This window comes from Anguilla rostrata, chromosome 2, assembly GCF_018555375.3.
Source record: "Anguilla rostrata isolate EN2019 chromosome 2, ASM1855537v3, whole genome shotgun sequence".
Classification (NCBI taxonomy): Eukaryota; Metazoa; Chordata; class Actinopteri; order Anguilliformes; family Anguillidae; genus Anguilla; species Anguilla rostrata.
Genome location: NC_057934.1, coordinates 18,470,494 through 18,488,852, shown reverse-complemented (window position 1 = coordinate 18,488,852; position 18,359 = coordinate 18,470,494). Strand labels below are relative to the sequence as shown.

The 18,359-nt window shown below is 44.1% G+C and overlaps 2 protein-coding genes across 2 annotated transcripts in view; both read right to left on the bottom strand.

Annotated features, from left to right (window-relative positions):
• The window catches only part of LOC135247489 (PH and SEC7 domain-containing protein 1-like), a 63,773-nt gene extending 50,796 nt beyond the window's left edge, over window positions 1-12,977 (bottom strand). The window contains exons 1-2 of the mRNA XM_064320983.1: window positions 12,630-12,977; window positions 1-1,489 (exon numbers count right to left, since the gene is read on the bottom strand). The exon at window positions 1-1,489 is cut by the window's left edge and continues 1,071 nt beyond it. Of these exons, the coding sequence (XP_064177053.1) occupies window positions 1-1,017 (1,017 nt within the window). The 5' untranslated portion in view covers window positions 1,018-1,489; window positions 12,630-12,977. The remainder of the gene's footprint in view (window positions 1,490-12,629) is intronic.
• Window positions 12,978-14,017: 1,040 nt separating this feature from the next.
• LOC135247481 (zinc-binding protein A33-like) lies at window positions 14,018-18,217 on the bottom strand. Its single transcript, XM_064320969.1, has 6 exons — window positions 17,771-18,217; window positions 17,429-17,524; window positions 16,144-16,374; window positions 15,880-15,902; window positions 15,675-15,793; window positions 14,018-14,735 (listed from the first exon to the last, which is right to left on the bottom strand). The coding sequence occupies exons 1-6, from the start codon at window positions 18,176-18,178 to the stop codon at window positions 14,173-14,175; spliced, it is 1,440 nt and encodes a 479-aa protein (XP_064177039.1). The 5' UTR covers window positions 18,179-18,217; the 3' UTR covers window positions 14,018-14,172.
• Between the last annotated feature and the right edge of the window lie 142 nt (window positions 18,218-18,359).

Here is an 18,359-nt window from a genome sequence, read left to right as displayed (position 1 = left end):
AGGAACGTCCCGGGGCCCTTCGGCCCCGAGCGCGGGCAGGGTGGCCGAGGCGGCGCCCGAGGAGGGGCGCTTTCCGGTTGGGTTTCTGGGAAGGTCGCACGGAGGGTTGAGCCAGTCCGGACCTCCGCCCGGCCGGACGCCGGGGAGGGTGCCGGCGGCTCGCGTCGGGTCCGTGGTCCCCGCCCAGGACTGGCAGCGGGACTGCTGGCGGAGCCGTTCCGCGGGGCCGTCGGCCGCACGCCGCTTCACCACCGGCGACCTCAGCTCCTCCGACGCCTGGCGGGCGGCGACCCTGGCGGCGGAGCGGGACCCCCCCGAGGCCCGGAGCGACAGCGCGGGACTGGAGTGGCACGAGGAATCCGGGCTGTAGAAGTAGACGGGGGCGCCCGTCCTCTTGCAGGGGTGGGCGGCGGCGGCGGCGGCCAGCGGCGAGCCCTCGGCGGACCGGCGGAGGCCCGGGGAGTCGGCCGAGCGGGCGGGCGCGGTTCGGCGCGGGGCGCTCTGAGGACTCTCCACCGTCCTCACGCTGGCCTTCTCGATGTAGCTGAAGGTGACGACCGATCGCTGGCCGTCGCCTCCCCGCTCGCCCGCGGTCGCGGTGGACGGGCGCGGGCCCCGTCCCTGGGAGGCCTCGTACTTGGGAGTGCGTGGTGCCGCCACGCCCTCATCGCCATCCAAAGGATCCAGCACCGCCGAGAGCAGCCGGCCAATCCCGTTGCACGACAGGCCCTGCTGGTAGAGGGCGGAGGAGGACCCGCCGGGGTTGTGTTTGGAGCTGGTGGGTGGAGATCTAGAGGGACTGAAGTTTCTGTCTCCACCGAAACCGCCGCTGCTCATGCCGCGAACCCCCTCCGAATGCCTGCTGGCCCCAGGAATGGCTGCTCCATGCATCCGGACCTCCTCCCCCATTGGTGTGGCGGTGCCCACCACCTCCAAATCCCCGGCCCCATCCCCCTCCCGCTCCGGAACTGACCGCACTTCCACCAACACGTGAAAGACCTTGCTGGACTGGGACATGGCCTCAACGCATGATGGAGAGAGAAAGCGTGACCCTCCCCTCCCCCCCTTTTCCTGTCCTTTTCCTCTTCCTCCGTTTGTTTTAGCCGCTGCTTTTCTTTCCTCCGGAGGTGATCGCTCTACCTTAACCCACTGAGCTTTGGTCACCGTGGATACGACCAGGGTCAGAACTGGTCAGGCAGGCAGACCAAGGTCTTCTCTTCATCCAGGAAAGCCAGCACTTCTCCCTCACTTCCCTCAGAGAGACAGATAAAGAAGGAGATAGCAAGGGAGATGGAGAGAGAGTGAGAGAGATAGGAAGAGAGAAGGAAAGGGACAGGGTAGAGGAAAGACTAGGAGAGTCACCCTGCTTCGACAGCACCATACATCGTAAAAGTCATGCCAAAAAGAAGCAGTTTGAATCTTGGATCATGGTCCTCATAAAAGCGGGATAGAGAGAGGCAGAGTATAAAAGGGAAAAAAATAATGAGAGCTAGTGAGGGATAGAAAGTGAGAGACAGAGAGAGAGATGGAAAAAGAGAAAAATGTGTAAGTCGCAGGAAACAACAACAGTCACCAACCACAACCCTTTACATTCCAGTGCATTAAGTCATATTGTAGTGCAAACACCTACAAATAACAAATATGCCAAATACAGAGTAGAAACTAGTGACTAGTAGGTCACTAGTTACAAACAGAAAGCTTGAATGGTGATGTTTTTCTGCAGTTGGGACCAGCTCTTGCAGATTACGTATACTTTGCTCAGATAGAAGTCCAGTTACAGCAACCAAAAGCTTAAACTTTGAAAGAGGAAAAAAAATAGAATATTTTGTCCTTTGGAAATGGATTTTAGTGCCTGCGGACAGGGTACAATCCAAGAATGTGAACAAGACACACATGACACAGGAAGCATGCCTATATTGTTTCCTCATTGCACAGGGGAAAATGGCGCATATTACCGATTACTGGAGTGGACACAAATGTTAAAAATGCCAGACATATACAGCTGACTCCAGTAGACAGCCATCTATGGTGAAAGTTGTATCACCTTACAGCCTTTGCAGATGTGGACAGTATGAATTGGCCTTGGGTGAGTGGAGCAGAGGGGGTGACTGAATGTAAATGAGTGGGTATAATAGCTACACAGTAGCCTCCAAACATAGATGGCAAGATCTTGTGTGATCTCAAGATGCTCTTGCTTCACTTGCTTGACTGAAACTCCACCTACAATTGTGGTGATAGACTCATCATGGGTACACCAGTTAACACATTGTTCAGACTCTCAGACAGCAGTTTGCAGCAATATTTACTGGTTTGAATCATTGCATTCAGCCCAGACCCTCCTTCACCGAGACAATGTGATCGGATTTGGTCGATATGGTGATTGAATTGTACAATTTTGATAATGTGCTTAATCCTCTTTTGCCAGATATTTGGTGAAAAAGAACAAGCCTGGCAGGCAGTGCTACCCACACAGTGACAGTGGCAGCGGAGATTAGGACATAAACCTCCGCCTTATTACATAAAAGCAGGAGGCTAATCCATAATTCACCGGCCTTCTCTGCCTCCAGACACGGAGGGGGGTCTCTCCGACTCCCTGGGATCAGGTGTCAAAGGGCGCTACTGCTGTCTGATCTGTGCAAACCCCCACCCACACCTGTACCTCCAAGTGCACCATTCAAAAGTGGGATAGAGTGAAATACAGCAGCTCAATCCTCCATTACTCACAAAAGATAAATGGAACGGCTCACTTTCGTTAAGGTGTGGGGAGGGGGCCCTGTTGGTTTTTCCTTTGTGGAAAGTTCAATGCTTGCTTAATGAGTCCTTAGGGGGATTTGCTGGATTAGGAGTAATTGTCTAAATTAAAAATGTCTAAAACAACTGGCCTCCACACACGTCCCTCCAAACCAAGCCCGCTCTATTGCCTTTGTTTCTTTGCTCGGAACGCAGTGGGAATTCTTCCCCTCCTCCTTCGGCATCAGATGGACCAGTCGCGAGACAGGAAGTCTCTGCTCATCTCGGTTACTGCTAATCCTCAACCTTGGTCTTGTGCTCTGTGTCACGCCAACGGGGCCAGTCACCTAATTTAATGCCGATCTCCGACACAGCATGTTAATCTGAATTTCAGGGGGCGATCTCTTTACAGGAGCTTGGTTCCTTTCCTAATGAAGCACACCTGTGTTTTTGCAACTACGTTCACGTGAACATATACTGAGGAAATATATACAGCAGATATAGCATTGTTACAGCTTTGTTCAGTTTGTAAGTGATATGCCTCAATGGGATACTGGCGTATCTCCAAGTACAGTATCAGTCTAAAGACCTCCTGTGTGTGAGCTGCTCCACTGATAATCAGGAGTGGGCCATGATTCTCAGCACTAAGTGCACTAATATTAGCTCAGGGGATGCTGTCTGGGTGTATGCAGAGTAGAAAGAGATTTTTAAAAGAGACTTTATTGTATCCTGACAGTCAGATGTCCAAAAACTATACATGGTTTATATAGCACTGTAATACCTAAAAAAAAAGAGGAGTCGAACATGTGACTTGTGGCTATTTTGGTCCTGAGGAGGAAAAGGAATGAACTCATTCTCTCTCTCTCTATAGAACTCTGAGAGAAGGCTGCCAAAACCAGCTCAACATGGCAGCATCACAAATTTGTTCACAGCTTGACGATACAATGAATGCTATTTTAGTCCTTCAAAGACAGGCACAAGATAAAAAAGACATGATGGCAAGGTTTCACGGTCACTGACGTTGAGAAGGAATGAACACTTTACACCTATTACACCGCCACAGAATACGACTTTCACAGATGCTAATACTCCCCTTGATTGGTCATTCTGCGGCATTTTATCCAGTTTGTTATTTGAGAACCGCGTGTAACAAAATCTCCTCAGATAATAACCGCAAGGATTCAATGTCGACCCACAAAACATGAAGGACACTTCACCTCAACACCTCAGATGATCTTGTCTGATCATTTACATTTTCAAAGGACTGTTAAGTTCACACAAACACAAGCACACTGACACGCACACACAAGCATACACAGCATAACCCTCTTGGGGTTATTTCACGGGTCCCAGTCCCACCGTGGGCTTAACTGTAAAGGCAGATCAAATCAGACTGTCACATGAACAGCATGCTAGCCAGCCCCCCCCCCCCCCCCCACACCCCCATCCCCCACCCTTCCTCCCCCAACCTCTCCCGTTTCTGCAGAGTCAGCCTGGTACACCTCTGCTGAGGTGAGCAGTACAGCGTGAAATACGACCTAAAGCGTCCCTGCCCATTTGCATGGGAATCTCACATCTCTGCGTGCTTTTCAAATAGGCAGCAGCGGATACAATAAAGGTGGAGCTGGACTGTCATTCAACCCTCAAGCATAGGCAGAACTATCGGGGAAGGTGGTGTTCATGTCCCCCTCACCTTTTGAGGAGTTAGCAACAGCACAATATTAGCACACACGGAAGCACAAAGACAGCACTCAAAGAAACTGCAGAATCTAACCTAGGCCTACAGTGTCTGACTACTGCTTTTCAAGAGTTCTGGCCTCTCACTGACACAGTTCCCTCTAACCCACTTCCTGTCCGCTTGTCCTGTTGCAGCCACTGCATGTGAGCACACTGCGCCGGCCCCTTTGCAAATCCACACATATGTGCACACGCAACACTAACTACAGCGCAGTATAATGGGTAAGGTGCCTGAAGGTCACAGGTTCAATTCCCAGGTATGACACTGACATTGCTTCAGTGTATGTCCAGCTGTACGAATGGGTAAAATGTAAACGCGATGTTAAAAATAAAAAAAGGCTCTTTTTTTCACTCTGGCTAAGCAAAGTCAGCTAAATGCCTGTAATGTAACGTAATTAGTTCATTAGTTCGGTGAAAAAGCCGCAAGAAAGAGAACGTGAGCAGGTATACCACCCTGTGCCTGACTCATTTCAAACTACTGAAGCTTAGTAGCTAAGGGGTCGGTTAACCAGGGTTTTTAAAAGTAAGTTGCTGCTGGAGGTGGAGTTGATGAGCCAACAGGGGGCACTCTTCCCTCTGGACGCCAATAGAATCTGAGCATAGTGATGGTGGCCCTATGCTTTAGCAGGTATTGTCCATTTAAAGCAAGATCCTGACTCTCTGTGGTCATTAAAGGTCCCATAGCACTCTGGAGTAAAGGAGGTAACATTGGTGTCCTGGTTCAAACCCACAAAACTGACTTTGCTTAATCATCCACAGCAACTGTCTGGCTAACTGATCCCTTGAGTTCTCTGCCGATGTTTATTCACCAGGTCATCGCTGCAACAGAGATTTGAATTCTCATGTCACAAACCTGATCAAATAAAGGTTTAGAAAGTGTATCCACACTCATACATATAACAGCGTGGTCCTAGGCTAAACTGTTCCTCTTTGGAAGGGTAAATGAATGCTTTCATGGTTTCATTTACAGTTCCATGGCAGTTGGAAAAAAAAAGTCTACAAGAAAAACAATAGTACTGAGTATAAGAAGGACAAGTGCCATCATGCCAAGACAAAATGGATGTTAAGTGTCAACATCAGGACACGGTATTACAACAATACCTTTAGTAAACAGACTGGCTGTACTCGCCCAACAGCATTACATTACAGGCATTTAGCAGACGCTCTTATCCAGAGCGACTTGCACAACTTTTTTACATAGCATTTTACATTGTATCCATTTATACAGCTGGATATATACTGAAGCAATTTCGGTTAAGTACCTTGCTCAAGGGTACAACGGCAGTGTCCTACCCGGGAATCGAACCTGCGACCTTTCGGTCACAAGCCCAGTTCCTTACCCACTGTGCTACACTCCGTCCATCAGCAAGACAGATGTACCAAGGAGACATTACACACATTGACAGAGAGCATGGAGAACCACCCAGCCTTTCAAAAGCACACCCACACAGGGCATAAAACTGTTTTTGAAGAGAGTAAAATTGATAAAGGTGCAACTAACAAGAGTCTGAGAATTTGCATTTTATATTATATTGTAATTCACACTCTGGCCTCTTCATAGACAATAAAAGACTCAAATACAGCAGGATATATGGACCATGAAAAAGAAAACAGAACAAACACAGCTTAAGCTAGGATAAAGGGAAAAGCACACTGAAACAGCAGCTGTGTACAGGAACGCGCACGCACACACACACACACACACACACACACACACAGAAGAATAAACTTGTAAACACATGAACACATATGTGCACACACAGACACAGAATCTCACACACGGAAAAGCATAAACGATCATCTGCAACAGCAATCTCTCTCAGACTCAACACTCTCATGCTGGATGTACAGCCATACAAATTCACATTTTTCCCCTTCCATCCCTTCCTTTTCACCATCCAGAGGAACAGACCACCCCCCACCCCCCACCCCTCATCCCCCCCACCAGCATCCAGCACAGGCCTCTCCCTTCATTCAAACCGCACAAGCCCACCCCACCAACACAACAGTGACAGCAACCAATCAGCATGTCAGCTCATGCTCACATCCCCTTGCGTTCTGCCAATGCGCTCTGCTCTGTTTGGGCCTGGCAGATGGCAGGAAACAGTGAGGGCATGCAACAGAAACAAGGTCAGGGGTCACACATGGATGAGCTCCTGTCTCCACAGGAGACGGGGACATTGCAGATGTGACTGGCGCCTTATTCTCTTTTATCTCTTTCTATCCTTTCCCCATAATACTTCCATTTCATTATGAATACAATGACTTATCATTAAAAGGACAGAAAAAGATATTAAAGTCCCACGTTAGCAAAGATGCCATCTGCTTTCTATTTCAGAGGAGTTTTGAAAGGGATTTAGATACGGGAACAAGCCAATAACTTTTTTAAAAAATCAATGTCAAAAATATTTTGAAAAAATAGCTAAAATATTAAAATTAGAGTACATTTTATCCCGATTGGGCTAACATGAACTCTCATAAAGTTCATTTAACACTTCTGCTGTGGAGAGCTGTCAGATGCCGCAGTCTAACCACTGCATTGCATCAATTTGTTTAGGAACCCCGTGCTGCGACAGTTTCAAGTGTATGACTCCCACCAGAACCCGCTAAAGCCAAAAAGATCCCAAAAACTTAATTTCAAAAAAGACTGTTAAAGGGGGCTCTTTTTTTGGGGGGGAGGCTTGGCTTACTAAAGCACTGGGTTGCTGGACAGTGGCAGGTACCATGCTTGAACCCTCGCCAAACCACTGCTGACTGCGGCTAGCAGTCCTGCAGGGAAGTGCATAATCAGCTAAGGCACCCCTTCAGCAGGAAGGCCTTTAGTCTGCAGGGTTGGCCCTGTCTCATAGATCCAGAGCAGCTGCAGTCTTAAACTTAAAATAACATAACATACTGATGAGGACAAGCCATTCAGCCCAACAATGCCTTCCTAACTAAATTGTAGTGCCTACAGAATAGATAGTATCTAACACTGTATCAAGCCTGGTCATGAAAACCCCCAGAGCTTCTGCCTCTACAACATAACTAAAAGCCTCCTTTTACTAAACTTGAAGAGATTAAACATCTTAAGTCTTTCCTCGTAGCTTTTATCTTTCACACCAGGAATCAATTTGGTTGCCCTTCTCTGAACCTTTTCCAGAGCCCCTATATCTTTCTTGTAGTATGGGCCCCAGAACTGCACACATTACTCGAAGTGTCATCTAACAAATGTATTTTATAATATAACTTCCTTGGATTTATAACAGAATATTCTTGGCTATATATCCCAGCACCCTGCTGGCCTTATCAGTGCTACAGCACATGCATAGAACCTGAACGACTTTGATCAATCAAGTATTTTTTTTTTCAAATTGAGCACATTCCAATTTTGTGTCTCCCATAAAGTAACTCCGCCTCCTGGTTTTATTTCCCACATGTAGAACTTTAAATTTAGCCATATGGAATTTCAGTTTTCACTTCCGGATTTTGTTTCAATCTTCTTGGATAACTTTGGTAGATTCAAAACTATTAGCTGGGCCTCAGTTTTGTATCATCTGCAAATGTAACTTCTGTGGTGATAAAAAGCCTTTAGGAGTTCCAACTCTGCCAGAATCCCAAGTGTAGCCACTGAGTTTGATAAGTCTGCACATTTTGGGGGGCAGACAACCATTTCAGAAAGTTCTGTAACACAGAGAAAGGTAACGAGCTATTTATTCTCACACAGAAAATCTATTCATTTATACCTTGGCCTTCATAACTGAAAATGATTTTCTTTCATTGAAAAAAGGCCTGGACCTAAATTAATGAAGTCCATAGCCACATGGGTTTGGTATTTTTTGTCTTCCATGCCAAGGTCAGAGAGTTTATATCTATAAAAAGGAAATCCCTCAATAGACTCACAAATATTTAAAAATATATATATTTTAAATAATATTTTAAAACACCCAGGAAGGCTTTTACTTGTTTGGAAGCTTGCCTTTTCATTAACATTCTGATCTGACAACAAGTAATGCTTTGACCGTGCCAGAGAAGCATTGATCTGTAAAGTAAAGATGACTCAATTTAAAACCTTAGATAGCTCCTGGGAATTTCATCATTTGGAGACTTTGTTCTGGTATGTTGGTGCATCCCATGGCCGGGTATCAAATCCAGGGTGTGCTAGTGCCAACCGTGGCAAGCATATTAGATGGTGCATAGCTGACCTTAGCATCATCCAGTGAGGCAGGATTCCAGCTGGAACTCTTCTCATTAACGGACACCTGCAGTCTGTTTGCACCAACTGAGCATTGTGGGCATTCCTACAACAAAATGGCTACATGTCCTAGCTGGTGGACTTCAATGTGAAATCAAGCAGTAGTTGGCAACAGGCCCTTTGAAGGAGAACACGTCCTTGTGTTCACATTTGATTTACCAGATGGGATTTGAGTAATGACGTGTGCTTGAGACTACAACAGGGTATTACAAATATTGAGGAAACAGGGGTAGCGCATTTTAAAATAAATAAAAAGTTAGGATTCTCTTACCCTTGCAGAAGCATGCTTGGACAGTTAATAGATGCTTTCAAAAAGGCCAAGATGCTCATAGCTTGTTTATAAAAATGTACATTTGCCAGGTTGCCACATCAGGATCCATGGTTACACAGCATAGACTCAGAAAAGTGATAGGTAATGCCCATATACACAGTATACACAGTAGCTGAATATACATCTGTATTTTTACAGTATCACACTTTCCCTCAAGATAATATAAAGGGTTAGGCCAGTGCATCAGTGACTTGGACCAGTATTATATGGGGAACAACTTATATACAGTAAAAATCATAGGAGAATATTTAATTACAAACAATATCACTGTTACCCATCGCAATTTTTGAGGTTTGAAAAGGCTATTATTTAAATGTGCTTTCAATCACAAAGATATTCAGCAACATTTCATCACATATGAGAACCCAGCCTTTTTATTCCACATGCTGAATGTCAAGCTTAAAACTGAAACTCAGCTCTATAACTATTATTCAGCTGTCTCACTGTACCCTTCTGTGACTGCAGAAAGTAATTAAAGAACCACCGTTTCACCTCTCTGGCAGTGTCATCACTACACAGGCAGACAAAATGGTTAAAAGGAGCCAGGAAGGTGAACATTTTCAAAATAGATAAGGGCAGCAGCTTCAAATTTTGCCGAATGTCACACAGTAGACATTGTTTCCACAAGTTTGGGTCACTCCAATGCCCTCCAGGTGCTTCTTTCTGTTTACAGCCCTTTCAGCCCTGGAGTTTTGCCCCTCTTTGTTGCAGTGAGCAGCTAACTGCACAGGACTTCATTACGGGCTCGTCTATGCTTCCATAGTGTGGTTTCAGCAGCTTCCCCTGAAGCAGCAATGCTAAAGAGCTGGCAAGATGGGAGGGCACTCTCAGGAGGAAGGAGCCCAAAGAGATCAAGACTCACGGGCAAGAGTGCGCAAGATCTATGTTAGAACTGTGAAGGTATGATACCGTCCTTTCTTAATCAAATGAGTCTCCAAAGACATGCAACTGACCCGTGCTTATAAGGCAGAAACAGAAACAGAGAGAGAGAGAAAGAGAGAAGGAGAAAGAGAGGAGGATGGTGGAAGGCCCCAGAGGGATGAGAGTAGGACAGAAGGACAGAGGTAGTGCCAAAGACAGAGAGAAAGGAAAGAGTGGGAAGAGACAAAAAAGAAAAGAGAGGGAGGCAGACTGTAGATGAAAGGAATTTGTTTCCACAAACACCGATAAAGACGTGATTACAGAGGCCACCGACGGCTGGCTCACCCAGACCCACAGCCCCTGGAGACAGGGCAGGTGGATAACCTGACAAATCAAGCAGAGGCGCACTGACAATCTGGCTCGGGCTTGGCTGCTGCACGCTCAAAATGTCTCACTGGAAAACGTGATGTGAGGTCAGGCGAAGATCCATCAGGGTACACTGATCTTGTTTGGTTTCTCTGTCATTTTGTTACATGTCACAAATAAATTGATTCCACATCACGTACAATGCAAGCTAATATCCCAGCCCACAAACACACCTAAATCAAGATTGCATCTGAGCTCCAAAACAGATTTGGCCAATTGACTACAGGATACTAAAGGAAAAAGAATGAGAGTAAAAAAGAGCTTAACTGTCTTTCACTGCTGAACAAACCACTTCTCTACTGGCCGATTGCCAAATTAATCTCCTTATTAAGGTGGGGCCTAGCACAACCTGCGGTCTACGCCGGAAGACAGTCCGCCGCAATGCTATTCTTGTAGGATATCGCTCTTGCCGGAAGTGCATTGACAGGCAGAACAGGCCTGGATAGTATGGCGGCTTTGCGGGCGGCGGGGTCAGGGTGCAGGTCCAAGGTGGGATCTAAAGCAAGTTCAGTGGAAAAGGGTGGCATTGAAACTTAGCTTTGATAGCGGGGGTGAGGGGGGGGGGGGGGGGTTACTGACGGAAAACACAATATAACCCAACATTACATTACAGGCATTTAGCAGACGCTCTTATCCAGAGCGACTTACACAACTTTTTTTACATAGCATTTTACATTGTATCCATTTATACAGCTGGATATATACTGAACCAATGCAGGTTAAGTACCTTGCTCAAGGGTACAACGGCTGTGTCCTTACCCGGGAATCGAACCCGCGACCTTTTGGTTATAAGCCCAGTTCCTTACCCACTGTGCTACACTCCGTCCTACATGCAAGAAACCATGGCAACCGAACTGTAGCAAGGTTAGTGAATTGAATTGTGAATTGTGTTTGTATTCCCTCTGTCCCTCCTCCCAAGACAAATACTTGAAGAAGCATCTGCTGGAATCCATGTGACATTGGCCTGTGTAGCATGTTTCATACCCTTTGCAGAAACTTGAGTCACGTGCACAACTCTGCTCGGCCTTTGGTATACTTCATTATGCCATTTTGCCGCTGAAATTAAATCCTGCCTCCTCCCTGTAGTCTGTAGCCTACTGACCATTTACTTTTGAACACGAAAGAAAAAACGGAGATAAACTATAAAATTATTGGAATTGCAGGTTATGGTAGAAAGCCAGCCGACAGCGCAGCTGGCCGCCTAATTCCTGGTTTAGGAGAGGGTGATCGGCTTTGTAATCCGTGCACTCACACTGTGTAGCTACTCACTCTCATACAAGGTTACGGGATGTAGACACGCAACAACAAGTTGTACAAGTTTGACAAGCACCCCGATTTAAAAAAAAAAAAAAAACATAACACCCTCAAGTGCCAACCGCCAGCTCACCAAATAATTGTTCATGAATCAATCCCAATGACCGACTGTAAGGACTAACGAACAATAGATTAATGTACAGAAAAGTACTGGAGAAGCAACAGATTTACCCATAGGCTATATACAGTGAGCATAACACCATACTATGTAGAAAGAAAATGGAGCCTACACAAGGCAGGTTAGTCTCAGAGGAATGAAACGGTTAGCCTATATCACATATTAGCCTATGCACTTCAACTGTCTGAATCTTTGCGTACATATTTATGTCTTGTGAGGAATAGTCGACATTTTCCAGTAAGTCCCTTATTATTTTCTATTTGATTTATGATGCTGCAGGTATTGCACGTGTCGTCAGTTCTATTACACTGCGGTAAAGTTTGTTTTATATATGCCTTATGAGTCATCAACTCCGATTTCAAGAAGTAATTCCATGTTAATTAATTCCGCATTTTCTTCCTGTTTTACCTGGATGTTGTGGGTACATGATTGTTGGAACTGATGCCGTTAAGCCTATGTACTGGGTGCAATGATTATTTTCAAACACATAGGCTACAAACCCGCAGATCATGGCCGGTCACTGTCCACCGTAATTATGGCTACTCATGGCTAACGCATATCTTTGTCATAAAGATTGCTTGCAGTCAGTTTACTTAATGAAGATTAAAATATAATCCGCTGAAAGTAAAACATTTTTAATAAACATGGATCGACAATCTTAATGGCTTGGCGTGTTACAGACAGGCAGCTAGTGGCTTGGAAAGTCCACATTCAACTACAACCCACAGTATTTCGTACCCGTCAATTAAGTACCCCTGACACAAGGTAATGACACATTTTATGATAAAATTGTACCCAATTAGCTCCGAGTACTAGAACAAGCGCGGGAACGTGACGTTCCATTACACAACAGATGTGTTACAGAAAACGAAATGACTTACCACGCACTCGAATTTCTCCATAAAAGAAAATGATGCTGGATGCCGTCTGTGTCCTGACTGCGGGAGGTTAGAGACTACCTGTATTTACCGCAGAGCCGCCCGCAAACATTGTCTTTGCAGTCTTCACACAGACTAATGGTCGCCTTGTTTAGCAAATGTCGAGGAGACGGGTCCGTGTCGCAAGAGGGTTTTTGTGTCGGGGGGAGCGTGGTTCTGAAATGGACAGCTCTCCCCTATTTCCACCCAGTTGTTGCAAAGACACGAATGCGGAGAGGACACGCGCGATTTGCCCTCCGCAGAGAACTCTTGCTCATTCACATTCTCATCTTCACTCACTCTGCAGGGCATGCTCACACCCTCAGTTGCCGACCGGCGCGAGCATGCCCAGTGCTCCCCTCTCCGGGAAAAATCGAATTACAGTAATTTACGCATCCGGCAACTTGCTCAAGGCAAGCCAAGATCTCGATTACTCTAGTTTATTTTAATATAGACAGGCTATAGCTGAAAAACCCAGAACAGCTTTGGAATCAATATAATATGCCAACAAACATTGCACTTAATTAACTCATATGGTAGGTTTTCTACGGGTGGAGACTAAAGGAAAATACAACTGGTAATAACACTATTGTACATCATCATAACAATAACTAAGTAATACATATTAAAATGTTTAATGTGTAAAGTGGTAAAGTTAAGTAAAAATTAAATATGAGTTAATATGTTCCTCTCAGAGGGGACAGATTTGTGTGTGAACTCTCATAATGTGTTTTTCTTATAAAGTCCTTCATTCTATGTTTTTAAAAAAAATATTAAGGTCAACACAACAGAGCAGTTTGTTACCTTGATTACTCCGGTGTGCATTCACTGTAGTTGTGGAGATTGTAGACTGAGGTACTGTCCATTACATTTTGTTTGTGGAATGTGCTTTCACGCCCCCAGGTGGAGGTAAGAGTGCACTGCCATCAGTCCTCATGCTCTGAAGATAAGGCAATGATGTCCAGCTTATTTCCCATAAAGCTGATGCAATGTGCATCCTTATTTTACATAATTAGTGGAAATCAAGTTTTGCAAATGTTTTTCTTAAATTTTTTAAAATGATAATTACAGCTAAGTATAGCATACAGTATGTCACCGATACAAGGTTGTAACTGGACCAATTAAACAATACATTTATTATTGTTGTTGTTGTTGTTGTTGTTGTTGTTGTTGTAATATCTGAATTATAACTAACCATAACTGACAGAACAGTATAAACTATGGAACTGCAAACACTGCAATAGCAACATGCAAGGAAACTATGGAGAGCTGGAGCTGTAGATTGCATATAGAGGTTCCAGCAAGTGTGACAGAAGATTAATAGATGAACAAATGTTGACTACAAAGCCTTATCCAATCCACTTCAACAGTTTTAATAGTTTAGGCCACATCAGTTACAGACACCATCATTGAGATGAGGCACTCACTGGGATGACGTCACTAATAATGATACACTCACTGGGATGACATCACTATTAATGATACGCTCACTGAGATGGCATCATTATTAATGACAGACTCGATGGGATTTCATCACTCTTAAAGACAATGGACAGATCTGCAGGGCCCCAGCATTTCTGCCATCATCATTGTGGCGGGGATTGATATATGGGAATATCTTTTTGGTGAATTTGCCTTTAAAAGTGTAAATGTGTGACATGTCACTGGAGTCAAAGAAGGACACCTCCCCCCTGTCATAGTCCAGCTGCACTCTGATCCTCTGGGGCTTCCTCTTCAGTTTGAAGTCAGCAACTCCAGCTGCAAAGTAATCATCACCGTTCCTCAGCGCTAGGACCCAGAATCCACTCCCTGGGTTGCATGAAATGGCCTCCTTTCTGTTGATTGACTCTTGCACTACTCCTATAGTCCAGGCAGATTTCTTCCCCACCTCCACCTCCCAGCTGTGTTTCCCTGAAGTAAAACCCTCCGAGCCCAATACCATTATGCCACAAGACCACCTCTCTGGGTTGTCAGGAACCTGTTGTTTAACTTCAGTGTGCCTCACACAGGTCAGATCATCTGACAGACAGACCCAGGGGGACATAGTGTTGGGATCCAGAATCACAGGGGCTAAACAATAAATATGGAAGACAGAAGGGAAGACATTAACCATTTAGATTTAGATTCTTCATATATTATTATGAAAAGAAGCATAAATAGACATGGTTTAAATTACAAATCTAATATTTTGATGCACTATTAAAGAAAAAAAGAAAAAACATAAAACATTAGATCTGTGTCATATTCTTTCAAGAAGGAAGAAAAAACTAATAAAAGATAAATGATACTCTAACTCTAAACAAGTTTGTCATAGTTCTGTGGTTGTTTGCGTTTCCCTTTTTGGGCCGCCAGATGGCGGCACTTCAGTTTTTAGTTCTGTTCTTTTCCCCCCGTGTAATTGTATTATTGTTTTCAATTATTCAATTATTGGTTTTTGGTTGTCTCATTTTCCCTTCCCTCTCTGTGGCCTGATTGTGCATTGTGCCCTGCCGTGTCTCGTCAGTGCTTGTTCTCCCTGACTCGGGTGCTGGATCCTTGCGTGTGCTTCTGATTGTGTTTCGGTTTGTACTCCTTCTTGTTCTTGTTACTCAGTGTTTTGCCGTGAGTGTTTTCCTCCCTGCCCGTGTTCTGTTTTTGCATTGTTTTTTGAATTTCTGCATTTTCTCTGTTTTTGCGCATTAAGAACTTTGTCCTTTTTTGACTTGCCCTGCGCGGCTTCGTTTTTGTTCCATTTTGTTTATTGTTCTAATTAAAAGCAACTTTATTGGTTTAGCGTTTACTCTGGATTTTGAGTGTTTGTTGACTCTGCATTTGGGTCCATTCCCTCGCCCTGACAAAGTTTATCAATAAAATGCTGTGATGTTATATAGATATTATAACCATAAAAGACCACTCTTTGCATATAGTGTTTGACAACATGTGAGGAAAAATTGGGACATTTGGAATTGCCATATTACTTATAGTTCTATGGTGACCATTTTTACCCCTCTCCTCCAGTAGGCTACTCACTGTACTGCACCATCTCCAGCATCTTCTCCCAGACTCTGAACTTCAGGTTGCCCAAGTGTTTGGCCACATCTATCAGTGCCCCTGAGAGCAGCTCTGGATCCTGCAGTGTGCACTGGGCTCTGTAATGACAAGCAGGAGTCACTCACACTGTGGGGATTGGAGTCAGTTAAACAGACAAGATGAAGACAGGTGTGAGTCTACATACCTTCTCTTAGCATCCGTATAGGTCTGAGAAATACAAAAACACAGTGGAGGGATTATTTATGAAGGGAAACACATAATCCGTTATGAGAATAATCAGCTAATGAAACAGCAGAACCAGTTGATATATTTTAATGAAGGTGTATGTGTGTGCGTGCGTGCGTGCGTGTGAACAAACGGATAAAAGAAGGTGAATCATTAACTCTTGACAAACTCCATTTAAATGAACCAGTCATTGCCAAGAACAATGCAAGAAATAAATAGTCACCTTTAAGAAGAAAGCATCTTCACCCTCTATGGATGTATCAATAGCCTTGATTGTGTTTGAAAGGGTGGAAATAACTTGTGTGAAGTTCTCTATCTTTTCCTTCATCAACTGACACTTCTGCTCCGCTTCCTCCCTCAGTGCAGCTAGTCTGGTCTCCTCTTCTGCTCGCAGAAATTGGTGAAGCTTCTCAAAATCTGCCTTTATCTGGTTCTCTGTGTGCTGGGCTTGACTCTGCCATTGAAATACAATTATAAACATAAATAAGGTTTCTGTATCGATAGGTTCCTCTAGAATATCCATGAGAACAAAAGACTCTGCACATTAAGAGTAAACCAAACAGTTTAAGCACATTATAGTAAGTTTAGTAGGCATGTTGGTTGTATTCTGCTATATTCCCATGCATTTACTAGGCTATAAGATATGCGATTCAATAGACTTTTATTTTGCCTTCATGAGGTTCATGTTGGGCTTACAACTCATCAATAAGTCTAAATTACAAATGTTACCCAATGAAATCAGCATTTAAAGGTGCCTGATATGCTCAAACCTTCTCCTAGCAAACTCATTTTGTCCAATGCCAAGATTTATTTTCTTTTGTAGCCAGCATGCAGGTCCCACTCAAGTAGAAAAGGATCTAAAGATATAAGCATGCTTGTAAGTCTGAAGGCTTGGCTGAAGTGAGCATTTGATGAAACAATTAGAGTCTATGCCTTTGCTGATATTTGAGGGTTGGTACACCCTCAAATATGGTCCTGAATAAGCAATCTAAACTGCAGGGTCTTTGCAAGCCTACAGAGAGAGTTTACAAACCAGCTTCTCAGCAGCAGAGAATGCTTCAGAGGATGTCCCAGATCATGACATCATCACAGTTTAAACTGAGGGGAAACTCTCTGGACTTTAGCCCATTTCATATGAGGAAGTGGTAATGAGCCCTACTCCTAGTCCGAGCTACTTAATATAATATAGTTTAAAAAAAATTCTATTTCTACCTTATTTCCATAGAAAAACTAATTATGTAAAATGAAGGTAGGTATTTTATTTTTTAGAAATGAAACTCCTTTCTGAAAAAAGTCATGCCAGTTTAACTGTATTAAGAGAAGAAGTTGTCACGTACAGTACTGTAGTATAAATACACAGATTTGATGTAGGAATAGGATAGAAAATGATCACTATACTAATATACTAATAGTTCATTTCTCTAACACATACCTTACAGTCCTACATTAAACAGTTTATTATTTTGTAAGAATCATGAAATAATATTTTGTGAAACCGTTTAACTCACCCTGATGTGTTTTGTGTTTTTTTCACACTCTTGTTTAACTGCAGTGTACCTCTCTAATTTTTGTTTAATAGGAATTAGTGCAGTCATGAGCTTATTCTGAAATGAAAGAAAATGTTCATAAGGTGACACCAATGATAATGCCATACAGGGTAGACAGGTTATGCAAATACTAAATTAGGCATTCAGAGAAATGGAGAGCTGTGCTGTATGTAAAGGCAGCAAGTGAAACACATTCTGATAAATCCTATGACATTACAACTGTGCAACTTTTGAAATGCATATAAAATTACTTATTTGAGGCGATCATATATTTTAATGCTAATATAAATAGAAATAGAATACCTTCAGATCCGGAACAGCCTCTTCCATAGGACAGATCTGGTGATTTCTATGTTTTCTTGAAGTCTGACACACAATACAGAGAGGCTGCAAATCATCCTCACAGAAGAACAGAAGTTCCTTTCTGTGAAGAGGACACTGGTCTTCACTTGTCTCTGCAGGCTCACACTCAGTCTTCTGCTTTAAGTAGGACTCCACAATGTTTTTTAAAGCCAAGCTTACGGGAGGGTGGCCTGTAGAGGCCTTGCTCTTGCAGATGGGACACTCCCGAGGACTGTTCTCCCCCCACCACTGCTGCAAACAGACTCTACAGAAACTGTGACTGCACTCCAAGACGACAGGGTCCTTGAAAATCTCACAGCAAACAGGACAACATAACTCCTCTTCCAAAAATGAAGCTTTAGTCGCCATTTCACAAAATGAGTCGCAGGCTGTCTCCTTGAGAAGCAACTGCAGACTTTTCTTTAGTTTCACTTCTCAGCCAGACACACCCTATGCAGGAATAAGGAAATAATTATGTGACATCCAGTTCACTGAAGAGGCAGATTGGCTGGTGGAGAGAGCACACGCACCTGGGCCACGTTAGCTAACC